The 19,294-nt window shown below is 41.7% G+C and overlaps 1 protein-coding gene across 2 annotated transcripts in view; it reads left to right on the top strand.

Annotated features, from left to right (window-relative positions):
* The first annotated feature begins 597 nt into the window (after positions 1 to 597).
* The window catches only part of VPS41 (VPS41 subunit of HOPS complex), a 134,384-nt gene continuing 115,687 nt past the window's right edge, over positions 598 to 19,294 (top strand). Inside the window, exons 1-2 of one of the 2 annotated variants that reach the window (XM_066627387.1) lie at positions 598 to 636; positions 9,218 to 9,256. In XM_066627387.1, the coding sequence (XP_066483484.1) occupies positions 598 to 636; positions 9,218 to 9,256 (78 nt within the window). The other variant, XM_066627386.1, reaches the window with a different exon arrangement.

The following is a 19,294-nucleotide window of genomic DNA, read 5'->3' as shown; positions in this document are numbered from 1 at the left end:
GATTTTTATTAGGAACTTATCAGTCTTGCAGATACAGGACATCACAGGCTATTATGATAATGGTGTGGCCAACATAGGTCCCAGTCCTATCCAATTTTCCAGTGCTGGTGCTGCCATGGCTATGGGGCATGCACTGCATCCTATGGTGGGGAGGCAGTCACAGAGTCCTCCTGAAGGTATGGGAACATTTGTTCCCTTGCCTCAGGGCTGCATTATGGTTGCACCAGTTCTGGAAAGTTGGATAGGATTGGGCCCTTAGGCTACAATCCTATCCACACTTTCCTGGGAGTAAGCCTCATTGACTATAATGGGATTTACTTCTGAGTAGACATGCACAGGATTGGGCTCCTAGTCCCCCAAAACACAAAGTTTGTAACTTGTAGTTGTAGGCATTTTGTTGTGTGTGCACAAAAAAATACCATGAAATAGCATCTCTGCTATGTTATGCAGTCGTCCTCCTCACAGATGTTTTAAGCCTCGCGTTAAGGGATGCACCAGCAAAACTCCAGCACTGAGCCATTCAGGACCTGACACAGAGGCAAACGGAAACTACATTACCCAGCATGCCTCATGCACAAGACTTCCGGGTTTGTTCACATGACAGTCAGAGGCACTATGGCGGAAGCAGAGGAGAAGGTAAAGCTTGCTGTAATGCAATGAGCCCTGATAGCAGAGTGGGCACTATATGGAACCTTCAAAACAAGGTTACAAGACTAAAAATGGGGGAGGGAGATATTGGATGGGTACGAGCAGGGGGGATTTTCTTTGATTGTCTTGTGTTGGTGGCTGAGCCCTGCAAGTGCTTGTAGCTTTAGGTGGGAGGAGGGGCTGCCTGGTGAAGAAGCAGGGTAGGAAATGAGAAAGCTCCCTCTTGACCCAGTGAGTGACAACCCAATCCTATCCACACTTTCCTGGGAGTAAGCCCCATTGACTCTAATGGAACTTCTGAGTAGACAAGCCTAGGATTGGGCTGTGAGTGGGTTCCAAAGTGCTGACCTGAAGCCAAAGGAAGCTGCTTCAGGGCTGGTTGACTGCACTGACAGTGATGCCTGGTGCAAATTCTCATGTTCCCAGGCTTTGAATTCCCATGAACTGCTCCACCAAAAGCCCAAATATGTAAATGAAGCCTGTCATTTCTATTGAGATCAAATGGATCCAATTTGTTTTCAGTTTATCCACATACCTGGGTTTAATTGGGCTGCAGTCTTAACCACAATTTCCTTAGAGTAAGCCCCATTGAACAATATAGGACTTACTTCTGAGTAGACTAGGTTAGGCTTGTGCCCTAAATCTGTAAATTGGTTCAGATCCATGGCTTAATCTGAGCATAATTTAGTCCCAAACCTCTTGTAAGTGGCAATGCTCAGCCCTGGCGTATGTAAAATAATAATAATTATTATTGTTATTGTTAACAGCATTTATATACCGCTTTTCAACTAAAAGTTCACAAAGCGGTTTACTGAGAAAAATCAAATAACTAATGGCTCCCTGTTCCAAGAGGGCTCACAATCTGAAAAGATGCAAAAGAACACCAGCAGACAGCCACCAGAAAAGACGATACTGGGGTGAGGTGGACCAGTTGTTCTTCCCCTGCTAAAAAGAGGAGCACTTGAAAAAGTGCCTCTTACCCAGTTAGCAGGGGTTTTCAAAATAATTCAAAAAGCTACCCTGCTTGGGTAGCACACATTATTTGTAAATACGTTATGACATCCTAGGTCCCTGAGTAGGACCTTACTAGTAATTAATACCGAGTCCAGCTAAAAAACAGGCAGCTGTGATATGCAATATAATAATAAATTAGACATTGGAAGTTCGATCTTAAGCATGTTTACTATGAAGTAAGTCCTACCAAGTTCAGTGGATCTTGCTCCCTAATGTAATTAGTATTGCAATTTGAAAGTACAGTATCTTTGAGTGTGTGCCCTGAGAACCTTTTTGCTACCACTGAGTAGCCAAAGCTCCATTCTCGGAATCATTCCAAGACTGAAGGAAACTTCTGTTAGTCTTCAGCCCTGTCATCTTTTATTTTAGAAATTAAGTACTGTTCAAGTCCAGTTTACTTGAACTTCTGAATGGGGCTATAAGAAGGATTTAATTGTTTGTAGGGCTATAGGCTGAAGAAATTTTGCAATTCTGTCCTATCTGTGCCTGTATGGAAGTACATGCATGTAGAATTACAGGCCTAGTAGATGACTCTGATAAGATTAACAGCACAGTTCTGTCCTGTTTACAGAAGGAAGTCTCACTGAGTTCCCCAGTTAATGTGCAGAGGAGTGCAGCCTTAGTGCATTAGCTGATTTTACTGTATCATCACATGAATAAAACAATGCTTTTCAAGCAACCATTATTCATAACATTATTTCCCATTGTAAAAGAAGCATTCCCTTGTGTATGTGACAGGGTGGGGAGATTACCTCTTTATAGACAGTGCCTGCTGCCTTTAGTATGTAATATGTTCTTATATTAAACTGGGTTTTTAAAATCTACTGCCTGGTTAATTGCATAGGGTTGTGGTGAAGATATTGGGGGGGGGGGAGGTAGGAGATGGATGGAACCTGTCTCCTGTATTCATTCCTGAGCTTTGGGGGAAAGATGGGATAGCATTAAACATGGTAGAATAGATATATTGTTGCCCATACTGCTCTGTTTAAGATCTCCCTGAAATCTTTTTATGGACTGCTGGCACAAACAAGAGGCTCAGTTAAGTGAACCAATGATCTGATCCAGCATTTCATACCTAGCTAAACCCTTAATTTCGGATGTGATAAACTTCTGGATTCAGCCGTGACGTTCATAACTTATAAAGGAAATTTTGTTATTGGCTTCTGTGTTGAACAGAATAGGGTTCCAATTCAGTACGGTTCCTGTGTTGAACATAAGTGTCTTATACAGAGAATCCATTTTTATGTTGCTGACATAGCTGCATTTATGCTTTGTTTTACTGTTTAAATTCTGTGGAATCCACAATAGCTTCTATCAGGTTATCAGTCTGCAGTTTTACAAGTTTTCTGATGATGTTGCATTGAAGCAAGAGTTGATTACTACGAAATACAATTTGGTACAGCTTCTGCAAACACTTGAGTGCCTGATTGATGTGTAGACCCATGCACATCTTGGTGCACATCTTGGTGGCCTGGTTTTTGTTGTTGACAAGCCAGACCTTTAATTCTAAACAATTCCAGGAAATTGAAATATGCACTATATTGCTTTGTGTGCTGATCTACACAATTACTGCTTGCAGGATTTTACAGCAAATTTAATTTGGTGCAACTTGCATTCATACTTCTTAAAAATCTGTGACAAGGTTTAAGCCTGCAGAAGGTTTTCTCTGGAGGATTCTTCTCCTTCTCTTGAGAATATTTTTGGTAGTCAGGAAACCAAAACAATAGATCTTAAAGCTGTGAGCCTCTGAATTGTGTTTGTAGGCCAGTTTTTCAAAATCCCAACAGGATAGGTTTAAGGTAGGATTTCTGGAATCTGGGAGCTGAATGTAATATTGAGACAGAGTGACAGGTGTCACAGTTGACTGCTGCTCGCTGTCTGCCACGCTTCAAATGAGGATCAAAGGCAAGGCAGTGGGGGAAAATAAGTTTCCCTTTGACTGGGGGAAGAATATTATACCAGAAGACAGACAAAGCAAACAGCTGGGCCATTTGGAAAAAAAATAATCTGGATTTTTTTCCCCTCTGTTTTTACACAGGCATTATTTCTTCTTTTGTTGATAGTATGGATGGGACCTTGTTAGCATTAGTAAAGTTTCTTGGAAAAGTATATTATCGCTAAGTGATAATATCCAGTGATGGAAATGGTATTCCTGTGTTTCAGCTCTAGGAGCTGACATAATACTGGCTCCTTGCATAAGATGGTTTGCAGATCAGCATTACAAATGCTTGTTCCTTTCCCCTTCTTTCTTACCTCTCTGGAGCAATTTCTTCCCCTCTGCTTCCCTTTCAGGTGTTAACTATGGTTACGTGTTTCATGTGCACCAGCACACACTATGGTTCTCTGGTAAACTGGAGATTGTAACCATCATTTGAATTTGGGTTTGATTTGCATTTGTGCCTTTGAGATTGGTGGTTGGTGGGAGGCATATGCATACAAGCTGTGTTGTGATGTGCATCTTATAATATTCGAGGAGCCAGGATTACTTCTAAACTAAATCCCAGTGTCAAAAGTTTGGGCAACTAGGATTCTGCTCCCCCCCAGTCAGTACCAGCCTATATATAAACAAACAGTGTGAAACAAAATTCAATCTGGAACAATGGGTGTCAATGGGCAATTTTCACAATGGAAAGAGGTGAAAAGCTGTGTGCCCCAAGGATCTGTCCTGGGACTGGTGTTCTTCAACCTCTTCATAAATGACCTGGAGACAGGGTTGACCAGTGAGGTGGCTAAGTTTGCAACGACACCAAGCTTTTCCAAGTGGTGAAGACCAGAAGTGATTGTGAGGAGCTCCAGAAGGATCTCTCCAAACTGGCAGAATGGGCAGCAAAATGGCAGATTTCAATGTAAGTAAATGTAAAGTCATGCACATTGGGGCAAAAAAATCAAAACTTCACATATAGGCTAATGGGTTCTGAGCTGTCTGTGACAGATCAGGAGAGAGATCTTGGGATGGTGGTGGACAGGTCGATGAAAGTGTCGACCCAATGTGCAGTGGCAGTGAAGAAGGCCAATTCTATGCTTGGGATCATTAGAAAAAGTATTGAGAACAAAACGGCTAATATTATAATGGCTTTGTATAAATCGATAAGACCACACCTGGAATATTGTGTCCAGTTCTGGTCACCGCATCTCAAAAAGGACACAGTGGAAATGGAAAAGGTGCAAAAGAGAGCGACTAAGATGATTACGGGGCTGAGGCACCTTCCTTATGAGGAAAGGCTACGGTGTTTGGGCCTCTTTAGCCTAGAAAAGAGACGCCTGAGGGGGGACATGTTTGAGACATACAAAATTATGCATGGGAAGGATAAAGTGGATAGAAAGATGCTCTTTACACTCTCACATAACACCAGAACCAGGGGACATCCACTAAAATTGAGTGTCGGGAGAGTTAGGACAGACAAAAGAAAATATTTCTTTACTCAGCGTGTGGTTGGTCTGTGGAACTCCTTGCCGCAGGGTGTGGTGACGGCATTTGGCCTGGACACCTTTAAAAGGGTATTGGACAAGTTTCTGGAGGAAAAATCCATTATGGGTTACAAGCCATGATGTGTATGCGCAACCTCCTGATTTTAGAAATGGGCTATGTCAGAATGCCAGATGCAAGGGAAGCTGGACTAGATGGGCCTATGGCCTGATCCAGTGGGGCTGTTCTTATGTTTTTATAACACACATGCATTTCCAGAGTGAATTTTGTTTCAGTATTGCCATTTTCTGATTGCCTGTTGGGATGGTTTCTCTTCTATCATACTATACTGCAAGTACATAGTTTCACAAGTACAGTGTCTTTCATCTCAGGTCACTTGCATAATCCTTTTATTCTTTAAGTTAGAGCAGCATTTTGAATAAGTAGAAATACACAAGGCTAATGTAGCTAATCTTTTGTTTGCATTTTATTTTCTTCAATACAGGGGACACTCTGTTCCCGAGGTCTTTTGCTTTGAGGTAGAGCACATGTGTCACTTATATGAAGTTCCATATTCACATTCTGGCATCTCCTGTTTAAAAGATGGTTCAGAAAATAAGTTTGGGCGCCTCTGCCTAAGATTTTGGAAAGCCAGTTCTGGTTAGTGTGAACATTGCCAGATTTGATGAACCACTGATCTAAGTCAATATAAGGCTAGCAGTGATGGGGAACCTATGACACACATGTCAAAGGTGACACACCACAACATTTTGGGTGACATTCCAGCATTCACCAACACCTGACAGCAACTGAGTTTGTTTTACTCATATTTCTTGTAATTATTTGATGTTTCTTTATGTAATGTAAAGCACTGCACATGATTAGACTGTATTTTTTTTTAAATAAATGAATATGTAAAAATTGTTTCTCTTTTGTTTGGGGAGGGAAGGTGACCCAGCAGCGTTAAGTAGGCATTTTCTGAATTCTTGACATGCTGAGCCCAAAAGGTTTGTCACCACTGTTCTAGAGTTACCCCCAGCCCCCTATAAAGGAAAACAGTGGAATAGAGCACAGATTCTCAAACTGGTGAATCATGATCCACTGGTCCGAAGCCCTGCCTCTGTCATCTTAAGGGTTGGGGGTAGGGGGATGGCTACGATATAGTCAGAACAATTGTATCACTAGTGGGGTCACAGGAACTTTTTATTTATTTACCCTTGTCTGCAACAGTGCCTCAAAACATTAAAAAAATGTAATCGCAACCCACTCCCAGATTGTGATAAAGAAACTGGAAGTTGGTTGTGATCGCATTTTTTCAATGTTTTGAGTTGCAGGGAGCCCTGCAGAGCCCTGCATCCCCCCACCAAGACTTACCTTTGGTTCTCAAACTACCTGTGTGTTTGAGAACAGCTGGAATAGAAGAAACCGACCTACTCAAGACCCCATCACCTTTTAGAGAGTATACTGGGAAAGTATGCGTGCTGTGAGATTTAAAAAAACCTCCCCCATGCGATAATGTAACGTCTCCCATAATGCTGACTCCTTTTGTACTGATTCGTTACAGTGCTGTTCATCCTTGGTTGATCAACAGCCATTGTAGCCAGTGGGAGCAGTGTATTCTGGGTAGGGTGGGAGCAATCAGCCCCCGTTTACCCCCCCCCCGGCATCTCTTATATCTCTGTTTCAGACAGTACTCGGCTTTCCAGAATGAATCCCTGGCATTAAGAGAGGTATTACTATACAGCAGTGGTTCCCAAATTGTGAGCCATGGCCAAGCCAGGGGAGCCAAGGAATCCTTGCAAAAAATCTACTGCCCTATACAGTGTATAGGATTGTAACACTAATGGGGAGCCGCGGTCAATGGCCTACTAGGTCAAGGGAGCTGCCAGTCAAAAAAGTTTGGTAACCACTGCTGTACAGGATTCTTCAGTAGGAAGGAAAGTAACTTTTTCTTGTTCTCCGGAACAATTCCTGCACCCTGCCCATGTTATATGGCAATAAAATGTGCAGTTTTGAGAGGCTTGCAACAATCTCCCAAACTGACCCTCTAGCACAGTGTTTCTCAAAATGTGTTCTTAGGAGCCCTAGGGCTCCCTGAGACCTCTTCAGGGGCTACACAAGACACCATAAGTAGCTGCCATCTACCCTCTGCCTGGTTTGTGCTGTCACTGTGGGGTTCCCCAAGACACTGTGTGTACATTGGCTCGGCTTCCCAAGACTCCTTTTAGGAGTATAAAGGGATCAGAAGACTGAAAAGTTTGAGAACTGCTGCTCTAGACTAGGGAAAGGCCTCAAGGGAATGGGAAAGACAAAAAATGTCCTTTTCCCCAACTCCCATCTAAATCCTCTCCCTCGGTACAGTGGAATAAAACAGCCATTCTAGGCTATCTGAAGCCCTGAAAAGAAGCCTCCTCTGAGTGCTGCAATTCACATGGTTCTAAGTCTGTATTTTTAGGCATATGTATACAACAGGTAATGTATGAAGAAGACTGTCTACCCATTCCTTTTCTGGAATTCCATTCCACCTACCCATTCTGATGTGTAAAATACATCCAAATAGTGCAAAAAAAAAAAAACAAAAAAAAAACACATTTTTTTTTTTAATATTCATGAGCTGTATGGAAAGATTTATATTATACCCATAATCTTGGCTTCTTTTTGGTTGTGTCCTAACCTTTTTTCATGCTGGTGCTCTGTGACTTGGATGAGGCTTGCAGCCACGTAACACCAGTGCAAGGAAGTTTTAGGACAGGGATGTCAAACTTGTTTCATACAGCAAACCGAATAGCATTCGTACTGTCTGCTGTGGTTCGGAGTTGATGTCATTAGGCAGGAAGTGATGTCATTAAACGGGTCATAACCAGAAATAAGCACTTTTTTCTCACTTAGGAGCTCATTAGCTGCAAATGTCAGAAGAGAAAATATGCAAATCTTGATCGTATTTCAAGATGTGGGAGAGCCCAATTATGTGGGCCGCCCTTTCAGCTGTGCTACCTCAGCACTGCTCAGCAGCTGAGAGCTTGAGGGCCAGATAGAAAACTTCAGCGGGCCACATCTGGCCCCCAGGCCTTATGTTTGACACCCTGTTGATCTGGCATCTTGGGGCATCTTTTGGAATCTTTGCTGTGAGGGGTCACTGCACAAAACTCACCATGTGATCAGGTGATTTGTGGCACATCCTCCTTTCTCATGCACACTGCTTTTGCAGATGTTCATCTTGTCAAAATATTACCCCATAAAGTTTGAAAAACCTTCTCTCTTGTACAGTCTTTGTTCCTATCATGTTGCTGCTAAAATGCTTACATTCACTGTCAGCATATTAGTTGTAACCTTTTATTGCTATTGATAACTGTAAATACGTTAAGTAAATCTTCATTTTGCTGACCTCTTGGAGGCATCAGCAGATTTTGCCACTGGACAGGTGAGAGATTAGCAAGGGTAGACTCAATTTCTTCTGTGTGTGTTTCTGTACATACATGTGTGCACCCAGCTACAGAAAGATTCATTGCCTTGTGAGGAAGATGTTTTAAAGACACACTTCTTTTGCTGGCCTGAGAAATGCAGGAGCAAGAATAAAGTGGGTTTCTAACATGCACCCTTTCCAAAGTTTTTTCTTGAGTGGATTTAAATTGTGTAGTCCTTTGAAATGTTGAATCTGAGTTTTCATGTAAAGAGAGAAGGCTCCCCCAGGTGAACTACAGTTGCAGGGGTGCGGTCCATTAAATCAAACAGTAAACATCAGTAAACATGCAGTAGTTGACAGTGAGTGATCAAGGTAAATTTATGCATGAGCATCTTGAACACACATCAAAATGTTATGCAAAAGACTGGCCGCCATACAATACTACAGTATATGCTTGTGATGAATGCCCTGTGTCGTCCCCCTCCCAATTTTTGCCTCTTTTTCCTATTTTTCTGTGTTTTTGTCACTTTAAATTCCCCAGAAACTCCTGGGCAGGTTTAATATGGCAGAAAACCAAAAACAAACTGCTGAGGCATCCTTTGCAAGCAGCCTTTGTCTGGAAACTTCGTTCTTCAAACGTGCTGTTTGTGGATTTGGCTTCTTTTCCTACCTATTATGGGAGATCTAGTTAGGCTATTGTGTGGTGTCTGAATGTGTAACCTTTTCCTTCTTCATATTGTTTCCAGGAGCCCAGGTCTAATGAGGACTCCACAGATGAGTCGGAGGTAAGACTGTTTGAAAGCGCCTTCCTGACTGAACGCTGCATTAGAAATCTATCAATAAGTAGGGAAAATAATAAACTCTTTTTTTCTTACTCTGCCCCCCCCCCCGGCTTCTCTTCTTCATTTTGAATTTGGAAATTGCTTATTTACAGAGAAATTATGATTGTTTATGGCAAGTGATTGTTAAACTTCAATTAAAATTAGGGGGCTGTTTTGCTACTGAAAACACAAAGTGGATGATATTTAAAAATAAATATGGATGGTCACGTAGTCCTGTTAAAACAAGGCACTTTTGCAAAAAAAAAAAGAAAAAAATCTTGTTGGAAGTCAAAACCTGACTGTTTCCACTTCTGCTTTGAGAAAATGAAAACAAGATTGATGTTAATAGTGTTTGTACATTCCAGATTTTAAAGGAACCTGGTATTTAACGATGCTATGAAGCAAACTTAGGTTTGTTTCTAGGATCATAACTTTGCAAAATGTATGATATGGCTGCCTGCATTATTTCTCTTTGTGTTTTAATTCTAAAACTTGTTAAATAAATCACGTAAAAATGACCAACAGAATAGGATGAATATGTCTAAAATTACTGTAAGAATTCTGATCAGCAGCTGTTTGTATACGAGGGTCACGCTAAAAGTGGAGATGGTGCTCCACCTTCTAAAGTGTGGTTTAGAAGTGTGGGAAATCTGGTTGCCACAACCACCACTGTTTCTGAAAGCATCTCTTTCCCCTGGCCACACAGTCTGGTTGGCAAGTGGAAGAGGTAGCTTGTTTTCCTCTAGGGGTCACATGGAGACTTTGGTTTGCAAGTTACTGATGTTTTTTTTTTCCTTTAGGATTTCATACTTCACTGCCCAGATTTATGGCTTTCAGAATACAGACGTGTGCCGCTTAACAACGGACCACATATATGACGGTGGTCAAAGCACATTAAAGATGCTCTAAATGAGGCAATTGTGTCTCCTATAACCTGCAGCAGAGTGTCTGTTTACACCACAGAGAGGCTCTTAATGCAAAGGAGAGGCAATCTGTCTCCAGTAGCCTGTTCAGCCAGCTAGTGTCTGACAAGGAGTGTCTGTTTACACAACAAAAGCAATAGATTGGACTGAATGTTCACTTAATGACCTAATCGCATAACAATGGGGATTGGGGAAAGTATCCCTGTCCTTAAGTGGAACACACCTGTAGTTTGTAGCTAGGATCTGGAAAACCACACAGTTAATTTGTGTGACCAAAGGGGCTTTGAGGTTGCATAGAGAGCAAGGAGAGTATAATGGTCCTGGTGCTGGACTTAGGTCTGGAAGATCCAGGTTCAAATTCCTGCTTCTTGAATTGATCTTGGGCCAGTCACTATATCTTAGCCTCACCTAAGGTTGTTGTGACGACAAAAGGAGGGAAGGAATCATGTACACCAACATGAGTTTCTTGAAGCATAAAAATGTGAAAAATAATTTCTTGAACAGCTGCTGCCTTGTCCATGACAGACCTTTTGAAATAGGAAGGAGTGTCCAAAATCTCATGGAGGGAGGTACCCAAACCCCTGGATGCACTCAACGTAGTTTTTTCTTTAAAAAAAATTTCCCAGTGACTTTATTATATCAGTTAGTATTTAGGTGAAAAGCAAAAATCTTACCTTACAAAGATGGAAGCATTGAAAATATTGCCTGTTTCTCAACTATCAGAGTTGATTAGTCTCCAATAAGACCCTTCTTTCTGCTGGACTGGTTTAGAGGAATGGGTTGGGGTACAGGTGTGTATGAGATGTTGGGGTTTCTTTTTCTACAGGCAGTCTTTTATTGGTGACAGAGAGTGTGCATGTTTTGTTCTGATATGAACATCACATTTGAACATTTCCCATTTCCAGCATTTCTCAAAGTAATGTTGCCTAACCAAATTAAAGGATCCTGGGTTCACTTCAGAATAATGAAGGGAATCAATTTCTAGAAAATCAACTCTTCAGACAAGCCTTTTGCTTAACTCCTTAGTTTTTGCATGGGTGAGAATTAAGCCTAAATAGGTGTAGTTAAATATATGTAAATCCAATTTACATATTCAATTAAATATATGTAAATCCATCTTCCTCCTTCCCTTTGTTGTCACTCCAGTCTCAGAATTCAGATTGTAAGCTCCTTGGGGAAGGAACCCATATTTGCTGCTTATTTTATGCTGTCAAATGCCATGTATGCTGATGATGCTATAGAAATAATGGTCTGCCATTGTCCATCTGTCAGTAATTGCAATGGTCCTGCTCAGGAACAGTTCCTGATGCCTATTGCAAAATGCTCTCTGATGTAATATTATTTGTAGCTCTGTATAGCATTTAGCTGTCCACTTCATTGCTGTCATCTTGACAGCACAAACAGTGCATGTCTAGGAGAAGTAAGTACTATTGTGTTCAGTGTGGTTTACTACTAAATAAGTGCAGAAAGGTTTGCATCCTGAAAGTGATGGCACTATGTATATGTGTGCCTGTATATTTCTAAGCGATTAAATTAATGCATATAAAGCAATTCAATATAAGTTAGCAGAATTATTGCATAACTTCATACACCAGGCAAACCTTTCAATGGAGGTTTTAGTAGTGCTTTTCTGTCAACAATTCTTGCAATTGTACCAGATTCTTTTCCCTAACTGTGCTTCAGTGTGCTCTTTTATTTTATAGCCTTATATGTGATTTGGGGCATTAGAAGCTTTTTTGCAAAAATGAGACAGGCTACTATTTATTCTTCCATGATATGATAAGCAAACAGTAATTTAAAATAGTATTTTAATTCTCAGGAGAAAAAACTACTTTAGGTTGAAAAGTATATTTCTGGCAATCTTGAAGCACTCATGTCTCTTCCTTAACTTTACCTTGCATCATTTTTGAAATTGCAGGTGTGATATACATTTTTCATCTTTCCATTTCTCTTCCTTCCCACCAAAAACAAAGAAGAAAATTATGGAGAGTATTGCATTGGAGAAGCCTTTAGTTTCACTGAATAATCCTAGTTGTTTTTTTTTTGCGGGGGGGTGTTATAGGATGAGGGTGTGCAGAACATGAGTTGCATATTAAGACTGATAGGATATTTTGGAATACGTAGGAAGTGGAAATGCGGGAGCAATATATACTGGAGTACAGAGTTTGGCTAATAGTATATGGCATTGTTTTTACACAAGACCCAACTAAAAATCCCACTTGGTGCTCTTCTGTTCTCCTTCTTTTACAGAAGACCCAAAGTGTGAATATATTCAAGCTTTAGATCTTGTGTAAAGGAAGGAGAAAAAGGGTCCTGAGTGGAATTTTAGTTGCTTCCACCTTAAACTCTTCTCCTGTTGCATAACATAAGCTGCTTTTAAAAAGGATTGCCCCCTTCATTTCAAAAGTGACTTACCACAGTGGCATGAAAATCTGCATCTCAAGAGGCACAAGCCAGAAGTTCCCTTAGGTGTTTGCAGAATAGTTGAGGTGTCCTTGAAACTGCCCAAGCTGTATAAATAAAATCCATCCCATTGTATGCTTACAGAACTGTGATCAGATGAGAAGAGTTAGGTGTAATGATGGTTAATGATTAACACAGCTAACTTCAGTGCTGGATATGCATTTCTGTACCCGAGAGAGGTTTCCCATTTTTCAGACCCTAGGAAGTTAGGTAACTTTAACGTTGTGCTGAAACACAAAAACTGCATATCTCCCATATGTGCTCCAAGTCTTTTTTCCCCCCAGATGAATTATAACCATATATACACAGGGCTGGCTCAAGACCTTCCGGTCCTCAGGTGGTATCCCAAATGCTGTCCGTCCGTCCCCAAGCTGGTAGTGCACCAGCCTCTGCTGTTACTTCTCCTCCCTGGATGTGCGAATGAAGAGACAACAAAGTGGAAGAGAAAGTGTGGTAGAAAGGAACTGTCTCTAGTTCTCTGGTGTCCATTCCCAAATCCGGGGCTCAGGATGAGGAGGTGACAGAGTACGAACGGCGAATGTCCTGTGCCAAGCTCTCAGCTGAGATGACCGTCCCATGTATGGGCCAGCCCTGCTCACACACAGATCATTTTTCTTACATGGCATAACATGATATCAGCATTGAAAATCTGATAGAGAGTGGCAATGGGGAGGGAACTGAAATGGGGAAGGTAATTTAAAGAGAGCATAGAAATAATGCACCATTCTGAATGAGTATGTTAAATAACAGTGGAATTTAAATGCAATCTTTTAAATTTATTAATTTAAAAAAATACATCAAATTTGTGGCAATATGTAACAGAGATTATAAAACATATTGTGTTAGTTTGACTTCTAAGCCAGATGGATTACTCCTAGGTTTTTCTGATATCTGTAACTTTTGAGTGAAAATTTGTTAATTTAATAAGCTATTAATATTAACCAAAAGTGCCAAGTCTTCTATTTGAGAGTTGTGGAATATATAACATGTAAAAATGCTTCAGCGCATACAACCTGAATGAAATGCAATTTGAAATACTACTGTATCAACAGTGTGTATAATTGTGGCATCCTTGAAGTATTCACTGATGTGGATGGAACACTGTTGGAATTATTTCTTTCTCTTCCATTGCTTCTTTTTCAACCTTACATTTCAGTATTTGGATTAATGTGATGCTACCCAGTGTTTCTGGAGGAGAAAAAAAAAATCCCGAAATATTGTTATAGATGTGTGGACTATATACCTCTCTGCCCCTGAGTGTCAAACTGAGGGTCAAATGCCTTCCAAATGAAGGATAGTCAAAGACAAAACACCTTGAAAAGAGGGAACTCTTGAGGGATGGCAGTGAACTGGAAGCAGTGGAGTGTTATGTAGTAGAGAGCAATGGGATTTGGTACAAGAAGGAGGTATTTGAAAGATACAGAACTTTTATAGAACTGCCTTTTCATGGATCTTTATAGAGTTGGCATGTTCTGACATAAAGGTACATTTCCTAACAACTGTGCAATGCCTAGAAGGAATATTAGAACATGAAGTACCTGAAAGTATGTGGAGTTTAGTGCAGAAACAGGAAAGCCCTTTGAAGGGTGAGAATGGTTGAACTTGGAGAGGAGTTAATTGATTCCTAGGTCTCCTTCTGTCTGCAGCATATGGAGTCTTTGTTCTATTTTTTCTTCCTGTGTTGTATATGTGTGGGGAAAAGCACTTGAGCAAATATTCTGTCACCGTTAATTTGGCAGGCTGCTCTGTCACAAGTGTAGGTAAATGCAGATGGTAAGAATCTAGGGACTCTGTGAGGGCAGCAAAATGGCAGATGCGCTTCAATGTCAGTAAGTGTAAAGTCATGCACATTGGGGCAAAAAATCAAAACTTTAGATATAGGCTGATGGGTTCTGAGCTGTCTGTGACAGATCAGGAGAGAGATCTTGGGGTGGTGGTGGACAGGTCGATGAAAGTGTCGACCCAATGTGCGGTGGCAGTGAAGAAGGCCAATTCTATGCTTGGGATCATTAGGAAGGGTATTGAGAACAAAACGGTTAGTATTATAATGTACAAATCGATGGTAAGGCCACACCTGGAGTATTGTGTCCAGTTCTGGTCGCCGCATCTCAAAAAAGACATAGTGGAAATGGAAAAGGTGCAAAAGAGAGCGACTAAGATGATTACGGGGCTGGGGCACCTTCCTTATGAGGAAAGGCTACGGCGTTTGGGCCTCTTCAGCCTAGAAAAGAGACGCTTGAGGGGGGACATGATTGAGACATACAAAATTATGCAGGGGATGGACAGAGTGGATAGGGAGATGCTCTTTACACTCTCACATAATACCAGAACCAGGGGACATCCACTAAAATTGAGTGTTGGGCGGGTTAGGACAGACAAAAGAAAATATTTCTTTACTCAGCGCGTGGTCGGTCTGTGGAACTCCTTGCCACAGGATGTGGTGCTGGCGTCTAGCCTAGACGCCTTTAAAAGGGGATTGGACGAGTTTCTGGAGGAAAAATCCATTATGGGGTACAAGCCATGATGTGTATGCGCAACCTCCTGATTATAGGAATGGGTTAAGTCAGAATGCCAGATGTAGGGGAGGGCACCAGGATGAGGTCTCTTGTTATCTGGTGTGCTCCCTGGGGCATTTGGTGGGCCGCTGTGAGATACAGGAAGCTGGACTAGATGGGCCTATGGCCTGATCCAGTGGGGCTGTTCTTATGTTCTTATGTTCTTATGACAAGGAATACCCTGGTGAAACAAGATTGAAAATGGGAAAGAAAACCCCTTGTGGTTAATTATCCTGTGAGTTATTTAATGTGGTAATTTCTTAGAGCAAAAGCAAAGATACAGAGAGCATTATGAATTCTAGGGACTGTTGTCTTTTAGAGGTCTCTATGGTCTACTCCTTCCCTGCAACTTTTCATGGAACCATGCCAAACTACATAGAAGACACTTTCCTCCTTGGCAGAATGTCATTGACCCTGTAGTAGTCAATGACTAAGTAATAGCCCTGATTCCTGGGCTTTTGTGATCTGTGCTGCTTGTGATGACTGTGTGTGTGTGTTTTCCTCCTGCAGTATGAACTAATTGAAAGTAGGGAAGCTAGAATTTGCACTGAAACTGTAAAGGGAGGGGGCAGAAGCTCTCTAAAGAGAATTGGTGCATGTGCATGTATTGCCTGTTCCCTTTTCCTCAATGATGGGTATGAATTTGTATAACCCTGACTTCTTCTGCAGCTAAGGGACAAAGGCTCTTCACTCCTGCCTTTGCAATCAGGTGGCATCTTGATGCAATAACAAAAAGGTAGCCTGCTATATATGCAGTGGTCTGTCCAGTTCTGGACTTCACTCTGCTGGGTACTTGCAGGCCACTCTCAAACCTATCATGATTGAGTGGGTGGTGGTGTCTCAGCTCCAGAGGCTCTGAGATGAAGCTCTGAGGTTTCATTTGGATGAAATGGATTATCTGCATGCTGTTCATTCCAGCTTCAGATTATTCTCTTGCAGTTTGTCATAAATTAGGGGTACTGATGTCCAACAGGTGACTTCATATCGCTTAGTTATAGGCCTGGGGTTTGCTGGGTGCAGCTGCACCAGGACAGATTACCTCCGCACAGCAGGGGTTGTGGATTCAGCACTATGGGATGTTACAACACTATGCAGTAGTCAGACTTCTGTTTCTCCACAACCTAGCTCATCTTCAGTGCTAGTGGATTCCTCAAGAGTGAAACTTAAGTTGGTATTTCACGCTGATAGCGTGACTGTAATTTAGCGGCAATTCAGAATAGCAGAAAATGTTGTTTGCTTTCTTTTCACCTGTACTCTATATCGTATTCTGTGCTCTCAATACAACTATTTTAATATATATTCAGAGGTAGTAGCCATATCATCATAATTCTTTGCCTTAGTGTATACTACATTTTCCCAAGCAGGTGAAAGGCTTAAATAAATCCTCTGTAGAAAATGAATTGAAAGGAAATAAAAAAGGGGAGAGAGAGAGAAAGATTGCTGGGAGAAAACCTAATGTCCTAATCCATCTTGACCAATTCTACAGCTATGGGCTTTTGATGATTAGGCTTGTGGGGAATCATATTTTGGTAATGAAATGAAGTAATTATTTTTTCTCCCATGAGATGAACATGGGAGCAAGTTTGTTGCTATTGGGCCTTAAAAATTGAATCAATTGACAATTTTAATGAGATAAATAAACTAGTTCCTTCATTGATTGGCAATGCTTTATGTAGTCTTTGCATCCGCTGTGAGTTTTAATTGATTTAACAGATAGATTAATCAACTCACAGATACAAAGTTGTTCTCTGTTTAATTGGTGGGGCTGAGATTGAAGGCCACAGCTCAACATTGGACTTGCAAGTTTCAGTTTTCTTATTTTGATCTTGGATGCATTAAAAAAAAAAGAAAGAGGGTTTTTCTTCCAGTTTATATCCCAGGATATCAGATACTTTGATTTTTCCCAAGGAAGACACTTCTGGTGCCCTAATAATAAGAAGCACAGGTACTGAAGCTAACAATTCAGAATCAATATCAGTCACCTGGTGGCTTTTATGTCACCTTTCAAAACCCAGATTTGTCCAAAATACTAATTTGAACTTACTCATTTTGAATCCGTGTTAGAGGAAATTAGCTGTATTGAGAGCCAGTGCTACTAGCGTGGTGTCTAAATTGAGGAAACTCTCAGCCCAAAGTCAGTTGGTTGACCTTGGACCCAGGGCCTAGGAGAGGGGGGTAAAGGGGGTAATTTGTACCCGGGCCCAGGGTCTAAAGGGGGACCCAGAAGCCAAAGGGGGGGGCCCAGAAATTTCCTGGGATCTGACATTTTCCTGTCTACTCAGACATTGTCCGTACAAGATGCTGGGGACACTACTGATGCCTCATGGGTGGGTAGACCTGGGCTCTTAAGACTTTTCCAGCTGTCTCTACCCTACCCTCACCCTGCTTTTCCCCTCCCCGCTCCTATTCTGCTCGCTCGTCACCACCCTCCCCTACTCTGTTTCACCCCTCCCCCTTTGCAAAGGGGCCCAAAAGAAACTTTGTACCCCCTGATAAAATTCCTCTAAGAAGCCCTGCTTGGGCCCATCTCCATCCCTCAGTCTAGCTAGCTAGCCTATCTCACAGGCTTGTTGTGAGGATAAGAGTTCTTTATATGCTGCCTTGAGCTTCTTTAAGATATTGAGATATTTCAACTCTTTAAATGTAGAAAAAAAAGAATATATAAACAATGACATTTCTTCTGATGTCGTGAGTGGTATCTTTTGTTGCAAGTTGTCTCACACTTTAGTACTTTTGCACAAACCAGGGCCGGCCCATTTGTGAGGCCAACTGAAGAAGTCGCCTCAGGTAGCAAATGGGGGGAGTGCCAAATGGCTGGGACACCTTCCTTATGAGGAAAGGCTATGGCATTTGAGCCTCTTCAGCCTAGAAAAGAGGCGCCTGAGGGGGGACATGATTGAGACGTACAAAATTATCCAGGGGGGTGGACAGAGTGGTTAGAGAGATGCTCTTTACACTCTCACATAACACCAGAACCAGGGGACATCCACTAAAATTGAGTGTTGGGAGAGTTAGAACAGACAAAAGAAAATAATTCTTTACTCAGCGTGTGGTTAGTCTGTGGAACTCCTTGCCACAGGATGTGGTGATGGTGTCTGGCCTGGGCGCCTTTAAAAGGGTATTGGACAAGTTTCTGGAGGAAAAATCCATTACGGGGTTCAAGCCATGGTGTGTATATGCAACCTCCTGATTTTAGAAATGGGCTACGTCAGAATGCCAGATGCAAGGGAGGGCACCAGAATGAGGTCTTTTGTTATCTGGTGTGCTCCCTGGGGCATTTGGTGGGCCGCTGTGAGATACAGGAAGCTGAACTAGATGTGCCTATGGCCTGATCCAGTGGGGCTGTTCTTATGTTCTCTGCTGTTCCTTCTCGTTCTGCTCCCTGGATTGGAATAGAGAGGAAGATGAAATGTGGAGGGGAGGAGAGTGCTTATCTAGAATATTGGCGAGTTGGAAGAGCAGAGGCTGGCACATCATTGGGTCAGGGAGACCATCATTTGGCATTCTTCTTCAGGTGTCAGAAAAGCTGGCACCCACTATACATGTTTTAGTAATGTGTATGCTTCAGTTTGATTGGTTAACGGATTAAAAGCCTGACCAACCAACTACAATACTTGTCTGATTGACAGGTCTAGTAAATGCAAATGGAAGACAACAAAAATGTAGGGGAAGGTTTGTTCTGAATTTCTTTCACGTGTCCACTCCCTCATAACTTTTCCTTGACATTGCAAGTATTCAGATACCATATTGTGTGTATAGTGGAAAAAAATCTTAATGATGTCTAGGGCTTAGTGGGTATATTCTGTTAATGAAATAGTTGTGGATAGGTGAAGGGATTTCCAGGATGCTCTTTGCTTCCTTGGGCCATTCACATGTCCTGGTGGTAGGCACAAAATAAATGTGTGCTAATGCAGTGAAGCGCTAGTCTCTCAGTTTTTCCTGATACCTTCTTAAGGCCCTTTTCTTTCCTCCACAAAGTATTCCCTCAGAACAGAGTTTCTCAAAATTTTAGCACCAGGACGCATGTTTTAGAAAGAGAATCTGTCAGGACCCACCAGAAG

The sequence above is a fragment of the Tiliqua scincoides genome, chromosome 5, assembly GCF_035046505.1.
Source record: "Tiliqua scincoides isolate rTilSci1 chromosome 5, rTilSci1.hap2, whole genome shotgun sequence".
Taxonomy (NCBI): domain Eukaryota; kingdom Metazoa; phylum Chordata; class Lepidosauria; order Squamata; family Scincidae; genus Tiliqua; species Tiliqua scincoides.
This window is presented reverse-complemented; position numbering and strand designations above follow the sequence as displayed.